This window comes from Eulemur rufifrons, chromosome 2, assembly GCF_041146395.1.
Source record: "Eulemur rufifrons isolate Redbay chromosome 2, OSU_ERuf_1, whole genome shotgun sequence".
NCBI lineage: Eukaryota > Metazoa > Chordata > Mammalia > Primates > Lemuridae > Eulemur > Eulemur rufifrons.
In genome coordinates, this window is record NC_090984.1 from 80,998,389 (window position 1) to 81,014,441 (window position 16,053).

At 39.3% G+C, this 16,053-nt stretch overlaps 1 protein-coding gene across 2 annotated transcripts; it reads left to right on the forward strand.

The window, feature by feature from the left end:
- The first annotated feature begins 4,582 nt into the window (after positions 1-4,582).
- Positions 4,583-12,269, forward strand: LRR1 (leucine rich repeat protein 1). Of its 2 annotated transcripts, XM_069464605.1 has the most exons (4): positions 4,583-4,906; positions 5,742-5,840; positions 8,044-8,765; positions 11,838-12,269. In XM_069464605.1, exons 1-4 carry the CDS (start codon positions 4,727-4,729, stop codon positions 12,076-12,078), a joined length of 1,242 nt encoding a protein of 413 aa, XP_069320706.1. In that variant the 5' UTR covers positions 4,583-4,726; the 3' UTR covers positions 12,079-12,269. The 2 variants fall into 2 exon arrangements, with proteins under 2 accessions (XP_069320706.1, XP_069320707.1); XM_069464606.1 differs by lacking the exon at positions 8,044-8,765.
- The last annotated feature ends 3,784 nt before the right edge of the window (positions 12,270-16,053 follow it).

The window sequence follows — 16,053 nt, forward strand, 5'->3', positions numbered from 1 at the left end:
TTTACTTTCATTCAAACATTATCTTATTTAACCTTATTTAATAAGATAATCTTATTTAAAATATTTTGGGAACTACATGTCTTTTTTGAGAATCTGACGATTAGGAAGATAAGTTTTTGGCAGTACATACCATTGTTCCACTCTAAAATCACCACTGAACTGTTACATAACTTTCATATATTTAGATTATTTAACATTCAATTACTGAATCCATGCTTCAACAACCCAAATAATGGTAAATATAGGATTAAGGCCTTTTTTTTGTATTCTTGATTTTTGAGCATTTCTACTCTATTTAATTAAAATTGTAATGGTTTTACAAGATATTTAGATTTTCCTAGCTCCCAACTGTACCTGGAAGTTCAGAGGACATTGAATGTACTTGTAATACTTAGACTGGACTCTTACTTGCAGCAATTCTAGGTATAATTGCTGTCACAGCAGCCACTGCTACGGCAGGAGCAACTCTTCATCAAAACAGTACAAACTACAGAGTTGGTGCAAAAGTGGCACCAAAACTCAGAAACCTTATGGTCAACACAAAATAGACTACAAGTTGGCGTTTGAGATAGCAGACCTAGAAGAAACGGTAGTGCTACTAGGCGACCAGCTTATGAGTTTACAAAAACAACTAAAATTAAAATGTGATTGGAACATCACTCAGTTCTGTGTAACCCCCCTTGTTTATAATAATACCCAATTTCCATGGAAAAATATAAGAAGACATTTGTTGAATCAAGGAAGGAAATCTTACAGAGGAAATTGGAAACTTACATTAACAAATTCTAAATACTTTCAACTGGGAGCTGGAAATGCTCCCTGGTACAGATATTTTAAGTAGCATTAATGAGGGAATTAATTCTCTTTATCCTGTAACTCATATCACAAAATTTGGTGGTTCAATCATTACATTGGTTGGTGGGATATTAATTACTTCCTTTTGTTCTTTCATAGTCTGGAGGTGCCTCCATCAAAAGCAAAGGAAACAAGACCAGCGGATAGCTGCTATGGTGATACCCCTCCAAAAGATGTCAACAAAATAAAAAGGCGAAGATGTTGCAGTGGTCGAGAATAGTTGAGACCATCATTGAACATAGCCAGTGTAAGAAAGCACAGATGAGAACTTGAGCACAAAACCAGCTGCCTTTCTAAAGGTCAGAATATGTCGTGAGGCAGGAGATGTTGAAAGCAACAGCTCACTCCAGAGCAGAAAGCCGCCCTGGGACTGCTTAATGAAATGTGTCCAGCTGGATGAAAGGCAGGCGTGGCTTGTGGCTCACAGTTAATGAGTTTGTTTAATCGAAGGCTGGAAATAGCTTAGGCCAGAACAGCTTTGTTAAGAAGAATGTATAACTGGACAATATAAATCTTTACTGTTTTTTCTTAAGATCCTATGCATGATGTATTGATGGGAATAAGACCACCAGGGCTTAGAGACCCGATTTCTGAGGCCATGGGAAAGAGGAGGTAAAGGAATGCTGCCTAGGCAGGAGCTGGAGATAAGGGCAGAAATTAACTGCCTAGTTGGGGGACATTCTAAGCGATCTGGGAGTACAGCAAAACAGACTCCCACCTTAAAGCCTAAGGGGTCTCATGCTTAAAAAGCCGTGGAGCGGCTTGACATGAAAGCCACCCACGGCTGTAAAGGAAGATTGCAAAATGTCAGCGCAGGAGAAGGGACCCAGGCTCCAATTCTTAAAAACACCAGGTTGAGCTCCTTCCCTCCCCTTTCTCAGTAGAACGCCTCAGTTAATGGGAAGCTAACCTCCCAGTAAGAAGTACTAATCTCTTTGTTCCTCAATCAAATGGGCCACAGCTGCTAAGTTCAGAGATACTATCTATACATACCTTGAGGTGTAGTTGTGCTTAGTAATGTGTTCCTGCTTCTATAGATAAAAGAGTAATTAGCTAAGGCATCTTGTGACTTTTGGGGGAACCTTGAAATTTCTACACATTGTAACCCATGACCTTTTCACGTGAAATCATTGTAATCTATAGCATGAAAAAGAGAATGAAAGCGGGTGCTGGACTTCAGTTCAGTACCACCTTGGCACCTGAGTGCTGGTGGTCCCCTGACTTCCTCACACCCTTACACCTTATTTCTCGTGTCCATATCTTTGTCTCTCTCATCTCTTGCAGCTCACACTGCCCGGGGACCCGGTTATATTGGGGCGTCGCGAACCCCTGATATCGCCCAGATCAACAGCTTTGGTAAGAAGAATGTGTAACTGGAAAATATAAATATTTACTGCATTTTCTTAAGATCACATGCCTGATGTATGTCCTTCTTCATGGTTTAATGATTTCTTGCTTTTGATTGATAGCAGAATAGAAACTAACAGCACCTGCTTTTGTATGAGAAAAATTTCTTAAAATTAAACTTCAGCTTGATTGATGAGATTGTTTTGTTAAGAGAAATAAATACGAGTGAGGAATTCAGCTTGGGGCTCTTGGTCTGGAGAAGCCTTTAGTTCACTGACCCCACTTTCTCTTCTACTGTCTCTTTTCTTATTCCCGCAAGACGCCGTTTTCGACCCTGCCGGCCAGGAAAGCCCCAGCAATAGTCCTCCTCCTGCTTAACATAAAATTAAATACAAGGTTGGCTGGGCACAGAGGCTCATGCCTGTAATCCTAGCACTCTGGGAGGCTGAGACCAGAGGATCGCTCAAGGTCAGGAGTTCGAGACCAGCCTGAGCAAGAGAGAGAGACCCATCTCTACTAAAAATAGAAAGAAATTAGCTGGACAACTAAAATATATAGAAAAAAATTAGCCAGGCATGGTGGCACAAGCCTGTAGTCCCAGCTACGTGGGAGGCTGGGGCAGAAGGATTGCTTAAGCCCAGGAGTTTGAGGTTGCCGTCAGCCAGCCACAGCACTCTGGCAGGGGCAAAGACTCTTGTCTCCAAAAAAAAAAAAAAAAAAGGTATAAAATAAGACCCCAGAAACTCACAAAGTGCTACTTACTCTCCATTGCTCTGAGAGGTAACTGCTGTTCTATGGGAAGCCTCCTTTTTTTCTTTTCTTACTTCAAATAAACTAGCTTTTGTCTTACTCTGTGAGCTTACTCTCTGTTTCCTGCACAAAGCCAAGAACTCACTTGGCCTTCAACTAGGCTAGACCCCAGTTTTGGGGTCCACTTTCCTGTGTCAAGATTAACTCTTGCTAAATGCTGAATAGTGTTTTAATGTTCTAGTAGATGTACCTGCAAGAATACTAAGTGGTGGGAGTAACTTTTATTATCTTAATCATTATTTTTCACAAACCAATTACGTTTTTAAGAATGAGGCAGCAACGTATAACGCTTTAGGCTTAACATGTAAACGGGGACGCTCATTTAAGTCATTTTGTCACAGTTGAATTGAATATCGATATTTATAAAAGCAATTTTACAATGTAGAACAGGACTGAAACAATATTTTAGTTAATTCTGTGATGACTTGTTTTGCTTATAGCTAACAGCCAAATTCCGCTTTTGTATACAAGGCTTGCTTGCTTAACGCTTGGTTGTGACAGAGAGCTAAAAACATGCTCCAATGCAGTTAGAGAAAAACAACCACGAGTTGCTTCCTGATAAGGGGGCCAAGGCCTGATCAACACGTGAACAAGCTTGTGAGGGGCGTATGTCCCCTTATCGGAAGTAACTGGCTGTAACGAACTCCAGCAAAGAGTGTAAAAGACATGTACTCCCGCTGCGCGAAGTCCCTGCCCATAGAAAGAGACCACTGCGTTGGTGCTCGGGGCTTGGACCCTAGCTAGCTAGTCAATAGACTCCTTTGCCTTTTGCAGCCTCAGTGACTCTGTCATTCTGTTCCCGGGGCGAGGGAATCCAGCTCTAACAATTACAAAAGTACAACTGAGACTAAATAAAATGCTTAAAATGTTTAATAAAATGCCGGGATCAGCATACGGTGAGGGAGGCTCTATAGCGCAAATTCTGAGTTAAGACTCTAAACCTGAGAATGAGCTCCTCCTTAATATTGATATTTGCGCCCCAGGCACCTCCCACTCCCCTAAGCACCGCCCTGGTACAATAAATGGAAGGAATCCCAAGGCCACGTGGGGTGTGGACTGTCTTTCCAAGTCTCAGAAGCAGTTAAGCCAGTTACTCCACCCAATCCACCCACCATTGCAAAGTACAGATTTGTTCAACAGGAATTGCCAAGTTAAACGTAGTCATTTAAAGCGCCTCTCTGGGGTGATAGGTATTGCCTATTGGGAGTCACCAAAAACAAAACAAAACACCAGTCATTGCCACGAAATATCACGCCCTCGCTGGCTGGTGCGGCAACTCATACAGTTCTAAGTGCCTTTCCCTGTAACACAGACGGACACCAGGCTTCCCTCAGAGGCCCAACGAGTGATAAAAACACGTTAAGTGTCAGCCCGGGAAACCTTAGGAACCCGCCGCAAACAATAACGACCGCTGCCGCCAGCCGAGAAAGGATGGTGCGCCCCCGCCGATTGCCGGTTTTGGGGGGCACGAGCCCGGTCTTCAGGCGGTGGGTGTCCGCGTTCCGCCGATCCACAGCCGCAGCGAAGACCCGGCCCTGCAAGGGAGAGAGAATGTTGTCTCCTGCGGGACTCGTAGAGCCACTGTACTAAGAAAGGCCGAGTCGCTGGCACGTCGAGCAGGCAGGCGGATCCGCGGACAGCCTGCGTGCTCGAGGACCCCGGTGGCGGGAAGGAGGAAGTTTCAAAGCCGAGTGTTTTGCTGCCGCTCGGCAAGATGAAGCTACACTGCGAGGTGGAAGTGGTCAGCCGGCACTTGCCAGCCTTGGGGCTGAGGAACCGGGGCAAGGGCACCCGAGCCGTGTTGAGCCTCTGTCAGCAGACGCCCAGGAGTCGCCCGCGCCCCGCCTGCCTGCTCATCTCTACCCTGAAGGACAAGCGCGGGACCCGCTATGAGGTTCGTGGAGTGGGCAGGCCCCGCTATGGGACTCAGCCACGGGGTCTTTCCCGGAGCCGAGAGGCGGATCGCCGTCAGGCCTCGCGCGCCGGGCCGTACCCGCAGCGGGAGTCCGCCTGAGGGGTTCCTGAACTCCCGGTCCCTGAGTTCTGCTTATGGCCTGACCTGCCTCAGCCTCCCGAGCAGCTGGGACTACAGGCATGTGCTACCGTGCCCGGCTAATTTTTCCTATATGTTTTTAGTTGTCCAGCTAATTTCTTTCTATTTTTAGTACAGATGGGGTCTCATTCTTGCTCAGGCTGGTCTCGAACTCCTCACCTCGAGCTATCCTCCCGCCTTGGCCTCCCAGAGTGCTAGGATTACAGGCGTGAGCCACGGCGCCCTCCCCTAGCTTTTTTAAAAACAGGTCATGGCAGCCCACACTTCTCTTGTCTTAGTATTGTCATGCTTGTAATTACTTTTTAAATAACTGTCTCTCTTATCAGATTGTCAACTCGATAAGTGTAGTTACCAGGCCAGACTTATTCACTGATGTGTCCCATGCCCCGACATAGTACCTGGTGCGTAGTGGCTTCTCGATAAATAGTTGTTGAATTGAAGTCTAGGGCAGAGGCAACATCGGTTGTTAAAAATTTTTGGCAACTTATTAGGTCTGGGGATAGAGAACTAAACAGAGGAGACAAGATTCCTGCTCTTATGGGAGGCGTGCCTACTCTAGACTAATGGACTGGGGTTATGAAGGCAGGTAACTATTTTGGGCAACTATTACTATAGTTACATAGTTGGAATGGGAGAATACCTAGTTTTGTCCTTTTTTCTCTTTGGTTTTGAGCAGCTAAAGGAAAACATTGAGCAACTCTTCACCAAATTTGTGGATGAGGGGAAAGCCACTGTTCGTTTAAAGGAGCCTCCTGTGGATATCTGTCTAAGTAAGGTATGGTATTAGAAACATTAATGGTTAGGTTGCTTGGCTATATTTTCTTTAAAGAAGGCTGAGCATCCTGATATCCCATATAGCTGAATAGGGACAGACCCTTGCAGGTATGTTTGAAGAGGCAGAGGCATAAGAGACAGCTTCCCAGATATGCTTGTGTGCCTTCTAAAAGGGCAGAATCAGCCTCAGTAAGGATCCCAGGATGGGGAGGAAAACAGTTTGTTTCGGTGCCTGAGATGGAACATTAGGGTATTCTTAGACTGGAAATCTATAAGGCAAGTAGCATAGGTCTACCATTTTGCCAGCAAAACCACAAGTTACAAATCTAAATTTGGTGTAAAAAAAAGGAGGGGTATAAAATGCGATTAGAACTGTATTTTTTTTGTATTTCATTTACTATAATAATTTTTAAAAATACATCAACCATTAGAATTTTTTTAAAACTTTTTGCTCTATCTCCCCTTTTTCTCTTCCCCCTTCCCAGAGTAGGAACAGCGTCTTATTCATTCTTGCATTATCCTTAACACCAAGCAAAATACTTTGTGAATATTAAAAATTGAAGAACAATTTAAGGAATTTGGATTGAATGCAATCATTTTGTCCTACCTCTTCCATGTTCTTGTACTTCAGCCTATCCTTCCACTAACTTCTTTCTATCTAAAAACAAGCTAAGGTCTCACTGACTTAAAAAATAACATAAAACAGACAAATTTCTAGAAAGACAAGACTGAATCCATTGCCTCTGCTTTCTTACTATATTTTTGACCTTTAGTTTTACTGGTTTTTTCAAAGCACTGCCTCAAAGATCAGTAATCTCCTTCCTATTTGCCTATCCCATTGTAAGTATTTGTCATCCTTTTTGAACTCTAGAATTTGACACCAGTAACCACCCTTTTGTTAATACTCTTTCCTGGCATCTATGATAGGGCACTACCCTGGTTTACCTTTAGTTTTCTCAGCCACTCCTGTATCTCCCATCTCTAGCAATCTTTTTTCTATCCCCAAATTGAAGGCTTTATTTCAGTCTTCTGCCTGTTTTCTATCATACCTGCCTTCCATTCCGATAGCTCAGCTGTTATTGTGGGGACTCTCAAGTCTGTAAGCCACTACCCTCTACTGTAGGTACTGGACCCAAGTCTTCCTCAGACTTTTCCTACTCCAGTTCTTTGTGTACAGTGCTGCCAAAATAATATTTAGCTCTTGTCATGTAATTCTCAATGCTCAAAATTCTTCACTGGTTTCCCACAGCCTGATCATTCCCTCTGCCTTACCATGATGCCTGAGCTCATTTACAAATCTATCCTCATATTATATTTCTAACCTTTACATTGCTCCCACATTCCAACAAAACACCATCACATACTTAGTTTCCCAAACTTGCTGAAGATTTATTTGTCCTTCACATGTAAACTTTAGGAAACTTCCAAAGTATTCTGTAAGTATTTAATATTAGCTACTTTTATTGATGACTTAGTTCATTTGCCACTTTATCAGTGATTTCTCTGTCTCACCAGCTGGGATCAATCTCTCTTGCTTTTCATGTTTCCTAGCACCTTGTTGCTTTTCAGAGAGCCATCACTATGCACAACTCAGTCTTTGTGAATGGCACCTTGGGCATTTTGCAGTACACAGCATGCATGTCTTATCTCAGAGGCACTGGAAATTTGAGTCAGTTCATCTTATACCCAATCATAAGTGGAATCTTTAAGGCTTTCCTGTCTTATTGTATACTCTTATCATTTCCCTTTGAACTGTTTTACTTAGAATGTGTCTCTCAACATAATTTTTTCAAGCACCTTTAAAGTTGAAATTTAGTAAAAATGAAATATTTAAAAAATATGTGTGTATTTATTTATTGAGATAATGTCTCTATTGCCTGGGGTAGAGTGCAGTGTTGTCCTCATATCTCACTGCAACTTCAGACACCTGGGTTCAAGCAATCCTCCTGCCTCAGGCTCCCAGGTAGCTGGGACTATAGGCACAAGCAAGCTACCACACCCAGCAAATTTTCTATTTTTTATAGAGACGAAGTCTCACTATATTGCTCAGGCTGATAAAAAATTTATTTTTTACAGCCAATTTCAATAAATGATTGTATCGCATTCATATATAACTACAGAGTTTGTTAGGGGAAGAACTAATATGTATACATTATCTATTGAAATGGAATTTATAATGCTACAACTTATTTTTGTTTATTCAGGCCAATTCCAACAGTTTAAAGGGTTTCCTTTCAGCTGTGAGACTAGTTCATAGAGGCTGTGATGTTGACGCACCACTTTCAACGCTCACACCAGCGAAGACTTCAGAATTTGAAAAGTTTAAAACTAAAATGGTTATCACATCCAAAAAGGACTATCCTCTAAGCAAGAACTTTCCTTATTCTCTGGAACATCTTCAGACTTCTTACTGTGGGCTTATCCGAGTTGATATGCGCATGCTTTGCTTAAAAAACCTTAGGAAATTAGACTTGAGTCACAACCATATAAAAAAGCTTCCAGCTACAATTGGAGACCTCATACACCTTCAAGAACTTAACCTGAACGACAATCACTTGGAGTCATTTAGTGTAGCCTTGTGTCACTCTACACTCCAAAAGTCACTTCGGCATTTGGATCTCAGCAAGAACAAAATCAAGGCACTCCCTGTGCAGTTCTGTCAGCTCCGAGAACTTACAGATATAAAACTTGACGATAATGAATTGATTCGACTTCCTTTTAAGATAGGACAACTAAGAAACCTTCGTTTTTTGTCAGCAGCCCGAAATAAGCTTCCATTTTTGCCTAGTGAGTTTAAAAATTTATCCCTTGAATACTTGGATCTTTTTGGAAATCATTTTGAACAACTAGAAGTCCTTCCAGTTATAATGCTGCAAGTGCCATTAACTTTACTGGAATATTCTGCACAAACTGTATTAAATAATAGGTAAGATTTTAATAGTCATAAAAGGTACCTTTGATCCTAGTATTCTCATCAAATCAGAGTAATAGTTAAAGTCTGATGTAGCTTACAATGCTGTGCATAATCTGATCCCATGCTCTAATGGCCTTCTTGCTGTTTTTGCCTTTGCTTGGAATGATTTTCCTCTAGGAAGTCTCATAGCTCACTCCTTGACTTTATTCAGTTCCCTGCCCAAGTGTCATCGCAGAAAGGTCTTACCTGTTTATCTTATCAAAAGTTTTATTATTCCTCATCTCCTTACATTGCTTGATTTTTTTGTCATAGGACTCATTACTCTTGATTGCCTGGGACTACAGGCACACAGTACCACACCTGGCTAATTTTAAAAATTTTTTTTTAGAGACGGGGTCTTGCTATGTTGCCCAGGCTAGTCTTAAAGTCCTGGCCTCAAGTGGTCCTTCTGCCTCAGCCTCCAAAGTGCTAGGATTACAGGCGTGAGCCACCATGCCTGGCCTATATATTTTTTTTTTTTTTAATTTTTTTTTGTTTGCTGTCAATTTTCCCCCACTAGAATGTTAAGACTCATGAATGCATGGATGTGGTTTTATTCTGCATTTCCCTAGGCTCTAAAATGTGGTATCCTCTGGCATATATTCCACACTGAATAAGTAGTTGAATGAATGAATAGCATTGATTCTCAAAGTGTGTCCCTTTACCAGCAGCATCAGCATCACCTGGGAATTTGTTAGAGATGTAAGATCTGGCTGGGTGTGGTGGTTCATGCCTGTATTCTCAGCACTTTGGGGTGTTGAGGTAGATCACTTGAGCCCAGGAGTTTAAGACCAGCCTGGGCAACATAGAACTTATCTCTACAAAATAAATTTTAAAAATTAGGTAGCTGTGGTAGTTTGCACCTGTAGTCCCAGCTATATGGGAGGCTGAGGCAGGAGGATCGCTTGAACCCAGGAGTTCGAGGCTGCAGTGAGCTATGATCTCACCACTGTACTCCAGCCTAAGATGACAGAGAGACTCTGTCTCAGAGAAAAAAAAAAAAAAAAAAGCATGTTCTTGGGCTACACCGCAGACCTCCTGAATCAGAAACTGAGAGGGGGGTCCAGCTATCTGTGTTTTAATCAGTCCTCCAGGCCGGGCGCAGTGGCTCATGCCTATAATCCTACCACTCTGGGAGGCCGAGGCGGGAGGATCACTCAAGGTCAGGAGCTCGAGACCAGCCTGAGCAAGAGCGAGACCCCGTCTCTACTAAAAATAGATAGAAATTAGCTGGAAAACTAAAAATATATAGAAAAAATTAGCCAGGCATGGTGGTGCATACCTGTAGTCCCAGCTACTCGGGAGGCTGAGGCAGAAGGATCGCTTGAGCCCAGGAGTTTGAGGTTGCTGTGAGCTAGGCTGACACCACGGCACTCTAGCTTGGGCAACAGAGTGAGACTCTGTCTCAAAATAAATAAATAAATAAATAACATAGATGAGAAACATAGATGCCTAGATTCCATCTCACACCAACTAGTTCAGAATCTCTGGAGATGGGCCTCTATTTTATGTTATGTATATATTTTTGAATCTTCAGAAGTGATATTGATGATTCAGGTTAAAACACCCGATTTGAAGGAATTCCAAATGGTGTCTTTTGGCAATGAGTTTCTCCTGAGGCTCTTGTTTCTCTAAGATATATATAAAAGAAATTATATATTTATTTGAATTTGAAAATTATGTCCAAATGAAGAAATATTATGAACAATTTTCAAAGATTTGAAAAGACTATAACAAATTGGCTAAATGATCAGGTAAACACTGACAGAAGTCCAACATAGAAAAGTACAGCGTTGGAAGGAAAAAATAGATGATCAAAATGTGATATAATTGGCTAGGTACAATTCTGCAGCAAAATAAGTTGTTAGTGCTGAATGAACATTACAGTATTTTATTTTTTAAACTTGCCCTCTCTATTAATATAGCTTTTTGTAAAGTGACCCTAACCTTTACTGAAGTTTAATTTTGCATGTTTTCAGCCCCCTTGTTTTAAAAAGGATATAGATCCAAAGTTATGACAGCAATACCTGTTGATAAATGGCCTTAACTAGTGGTTAGAAACATAAAGTTGTGATTTAGGAAAATAGGTGGAAATTTAAGTCATGTTAGATAGAAAATACAGTTTTTAATTGTTACCTGTTTCCTCAGTCTGTAACTATCCTGAAAGAGATTAATGTAAACATGTGATAGGTACTTCTAGCAATTTTTAAAAAATGATTAGTTACACAAGCGACAAATTAATACATTCTTTTTATGAAAAATAAAAAATTGCAAGTAGAGCCAATTCTAGATCCCCTACTAAAGGTTACTATTTTTGATTTGATGTATATCTTTTCAGACTTTTCTGATAGGATTTTAACTCTAGTTTAACTTATAAGAGTAGGCTTATTTATTTGTTGAAAAATATCTGAGCACCTTGTGTGTGCTAACCTAGGGTGGGGACAAAGAACAAGACAGTGTGTGGGAGACAAAGTAACAGGCATGGCTGTGTTCAGCTGAGGGGAGTTGAGCAGTGGGCAGGCAATCTCAGGACTTTCTTAGTGTCTTGTAGATGATCACAAAAAAGTTTGATTTGATTTTAATTGCATTGGTTACCATTGAAGGGCAAAATGATTTAAGCAAGGTGAGGTTAAATGATTTAAGTAAGGTTAGAGTTACTGATTCAGCCAGTCAAGTAAAACTAATGTCCCAAACATGTGTTCTAAATTTGTTATGAAAAGTTTAAATTTCCCTTTTGAACAATTGGTGTCTAGGAGAGTATATATAAAGGACAGATGACTTTTTCATTCTATTTAGTAAATTATGCTATTAAGTGACCATGCTGAAAGATACTTTATGGAGTAGTATCTTAGATTCCCAATATATCGTATGCTGTTTTTTAGTGTATTTTTCCCATTCTTACCAATTAGGAAGAGAAATACTGAGTCACTTAAGTAATAATGTAATTTTATTTTTCCATTGTTATAATTCAGTGTCCTAATAATTTTGTCCTAATACATGAAGTTCTGAATCTAGTAACATATTTTTAAACATTTTTTCCAATAGGATTCCATATGGCTCTCATACCATTCCATTCCATCTTTGCGAAGATTTGGATACTGCAAAAACCTGTGTTTGTGGAAAATTCTGTCTAAGCTCTTTTATTCAAGGAACTACTACTATGAATCTACATTCTGTTGCTCACACTGTGGTCTTAGTAGATAATATGGGTAGTACTGAAGTACCTATTATCTCTTACTTCTGTTCCCTAGGCTGTTATGTAAATTCCTCTGATACGTTAAAGTAATAGACAATACCACAGAAAGAAATTTTATTTAATTACATAACAGTTAGGGATCATTTATGATTTAACAGTGTCACATCAGAGAAAGGGAAGCTTTTTGTATACTTGCTTGAGAGGAGGAATGTGTGTTAGTCTAACAATTTAAGTCATTTGACTCCAAAACTTTAATTTCATTAAAACCAAATTTAATTTTACTATGGGGTTAACTTTTTATCAGTTCATTGCACTTATGTTAATTTAAGCCTCAAGTTTCCAGGGTGGGTTGTGGAGTTATCTTTTTATGTTAAACAGTTATTGATCCCAATTTCTCTGTTCATATGAATTTATCAACTTTCTTCTTGCATTTCAACTAAAGAAATTTGAGTTTTTGTATGCAGAAGATATACCTTGGAGGACTAATATGTTCTAAATTATAGTGAAAACTTGTTTAGTATGAAACTATGTATAAGTTTTTAAGCATATAACTTTTTAGATTTTTTAGGTATATTCTACATATACAATTTTTAAATATAAATTTGTGTTGTAAATACTAGGCATAAAGTAGAAATTGCTTTGAGACAGACTTCAGCTTTTATAAATTTTATAACGTTCATATAATCTTTGTTGTGATTTCTGAGTTTTTTATTTTGGGGGGTGGGTGGGAGAGGGAGCAGAAATTTTAAGTTTTTAACTTAAAAAGTGTGGCAATATGCCAGTTAAATGTTGATTTGAACTAGGGCAGAGGGAATGGAAAAGTAACTGACTTGAAAGAATCATGGAAAATAGTATTAACTGTTACATTCTATTCATTCCTACTGCCCTAACAAATCAGCCTCTCCACTAGACTATTGGAATAACCTCAAAACAATTTTTTGTGAACAAGGAAGAAAGTCAAAGTTACAAGAGAAAACCTTCTCCAGTGTTTGCATGATGTAATTGCTGCTTTGGGCTTGGAAATAGGGTCTCTATATGAAAAAATGACTGCCTCCTCCCTTTGTCTTCCTAAAACATGTATTTGGGGCTTTTTTTTTTTTTCTTTTGTGAAAATTCAAATACTCCTAGTAGATGCTGTTTTGCTTTTTTATCATTGTCTTAAATTTTTTGTAGAGACGGGTCTTGCTATGTTGCCCAGGCTGGCCTCAAACTTCTGGCCTCAAGAGATCCTCCTGCCTTGGCCTCCCAAAATGCTGGGATTAGACATGAGCCACTGTGCCTGGATTAGATGCTGTTTTAAATGTTAGAACATTTTTATTAAAACTATTCATATATGATCTTTAAAAGTTTCTCTGCAGAGCTGATTCTCTGAGAGACTAGACATTGGTCCAGAGCAGGGGTGGGGAAGCTTTTCATGTTGGAAGGCTGCATTAATTTAGCTATAATCAAATAAGGTCACATTCAATAAACTTCATTTAGATACACTTAAAAATGTACATTATTTTGTGAAAATCTAAAAAATACTATATACTTACTAATTTCAAAAAACGAAAACTTTTTGTTAACCTTTTAATGACTTTGTTACGTCTGCTTTTTGTTGGAAAGCATTTGAATATTTGGTTGCAGCATGGAGGGCTGCAGTTTCAGTTGATCCTCTAGATGGGTATCAGTCGTTGTGACCTTAAGGGTGTCTTGATTTGGGGTAGGTAGGAGAATGTAGATTAAAACAATAAGTGGTTGAAAAGCAAGAAAGCATTTTTCAGGCATGTTGCTGAAGGCATGGGTATTCTGCATTTTTCCATATTTCTATTGGACCTTTCTTAGCATCAAGCAATGACTTTAAAATGTTATTTACTGAGAGCTCAATCAGTTCTATCTGTAATTCTTTAGGTGCCTTGGTGATATCAACTAGGTGAGGCTGAAATGCTAATTTGAGTGTGATGTCATAGTTCTCAAAATCAGTGAAACTTTCATTGTATTTTCCAATTAATAGGTCTATAACAGCTGCGTACTCTTCAAATGATTCACATATATCGTCCTGCTCATCAATAACCTTTGCTTACTGGGGAAAATGTTCGTCTGAAATTTCCTTCTGAAGAAGTGTTTTGAAAAAAGATAGCTTTTTTTTAATGCTTGCATTTTTGGCCACATATCGTATATAGATTTAGTTTTACCTTGCAAAGAAATATTCAAGTTATTGTGACTTGACATGACATCACACAGAAATGCTGCATTTCTATAGAAATCTTCTTTCAATAATTCACATTTCTGATTCTTTTCTTCATAAAATTTAACTATCTGTTCTCACAGAGATAAATTTTGGCTAACACCTGTCCATGCCATAGCCACCGCACTTTATGATATGGCAAATCCATACTGAATACCTCATCATTCAACTTTAGCATGTTACTAAACTGACAATGCCATGTTGCATTTGCACGGATATTGTTAACAATACTTATAACTTGTTGCAAAGTGTCACTTAAAAATAGTAGCTTTAGCACAGAGATTTTACTGATGGAAGATACAATGAAAAGAAATGAGAGCATCTGGATCTGTCAATACCTTTTTTTTTTTCTGTACAATAAACCCTTCATGTTTTCCTGTCATGGAAGGTGTACCATCTGTACACACGCTGACTAAATTTACCAAATTCAGTCCAACTTCACATTTATCTTGAAAGTTGTTGAAGATAACTATTACCCATGTTCTGGTCACAAGAGTGCCCAAAGCAAGTAACTCTTTTGTAACAAAGAAAATCTTCTGCTGTGACCCGAATGAAATATAAAACCTGCACTGAGTCAGTAGTATCATTTGGTTTATCCAAAGTGACTGAATAATATATATTATTTCCCTTTGAAGTATTGTCTGAGTTGCTCTGTTAAGTTGAAGGCCAGTGGCATGCTGCCGATCCGTCATGGTTCTCCTTGAAAGAGGCAGTTGTTTGTACTTTGAAACGTTATCAGGGTCTAAGCATCCTACAACTTTGACAATGCAGTCTTTCACAATTCTACATCTACATCACTGAATGGCTTCTCTTTTTTCACGAGTATATAAGCTACTTTATAAGTTGCTTCAGTGGCATTATTTCCAGGTCTTATTGCTGCTTGAAAGAATCATCTTTGCTTTTGCTTTTGCTTTTGCTTTTCATCTTTTAATTTCTGCAGTACAACCTTTTGTGCCTCTCCCTCTAATTTAAAATATTTGTGCTCTTTATGAGTGTTATAATGCTGATGGGCACTGAATTTATTTTTTTATAGCTGTTGTTCTGGTTTTTCATTAATTTTTTAATAGTTTTTCTTTTGGTCTTTCTTTTGTAATTTTTTTTTTTTTGCTAGTGGATGAATTTCTCTAATGTTGATATTGCAGTATCACAAAGCAAGCAAACCATCTTATCTTTAGCAAAAATAAGATAATCTTGTAATTCCCAATCCTCATTTAAAAATGTTTGCTTCCTTCAGTGTTCTCTTGGTCTTTTTTGACTTGATGGGCTGTTAAGCAGACAGAATTAAAAACTACTGTCAAGCTGTACAACTGTTCACACAAATTCCACTTTAGACAGAGACACAGTGCACCACTGTCAAAAGCTGATAACAGACCAGCATACTCGACCCCCATAAACTCTGAACAACCAGCCTGTGTGATAGTGGCACCAGTCAGACAGGGGAAGTTAGAATCAAATCATGAGCGTAGGAGCAGTCAGTTTAGCCCTATGGCTTACTAATGTTCTAATTGTGCTAGTATTTCTGCGAGGATTTTTTTTGTTGAAACTTATTTTATTCTTTGGTATTTTAAATACTTTTCTTTTTAATGAGGTGAGGTTTATTAAGGGGAAACAAGATAGGATTATAGAGCTAGAGCAAGATAGAGGTTTACAGAACAAGATACATACATCACAGAAGATGACTGGACCCCTTGTCATAGCAGAAAAAGAGTTTGGTTACGGGCTGAGTCTTGTTTTATGGTGTCCAGATAGGGACCTCCCTGTGATTCAGACATCACCATGAAACCACTTTGATTGGATAGTTGGGAGTTGCATGACCTGAGTCTTACTATGTGTTTAAA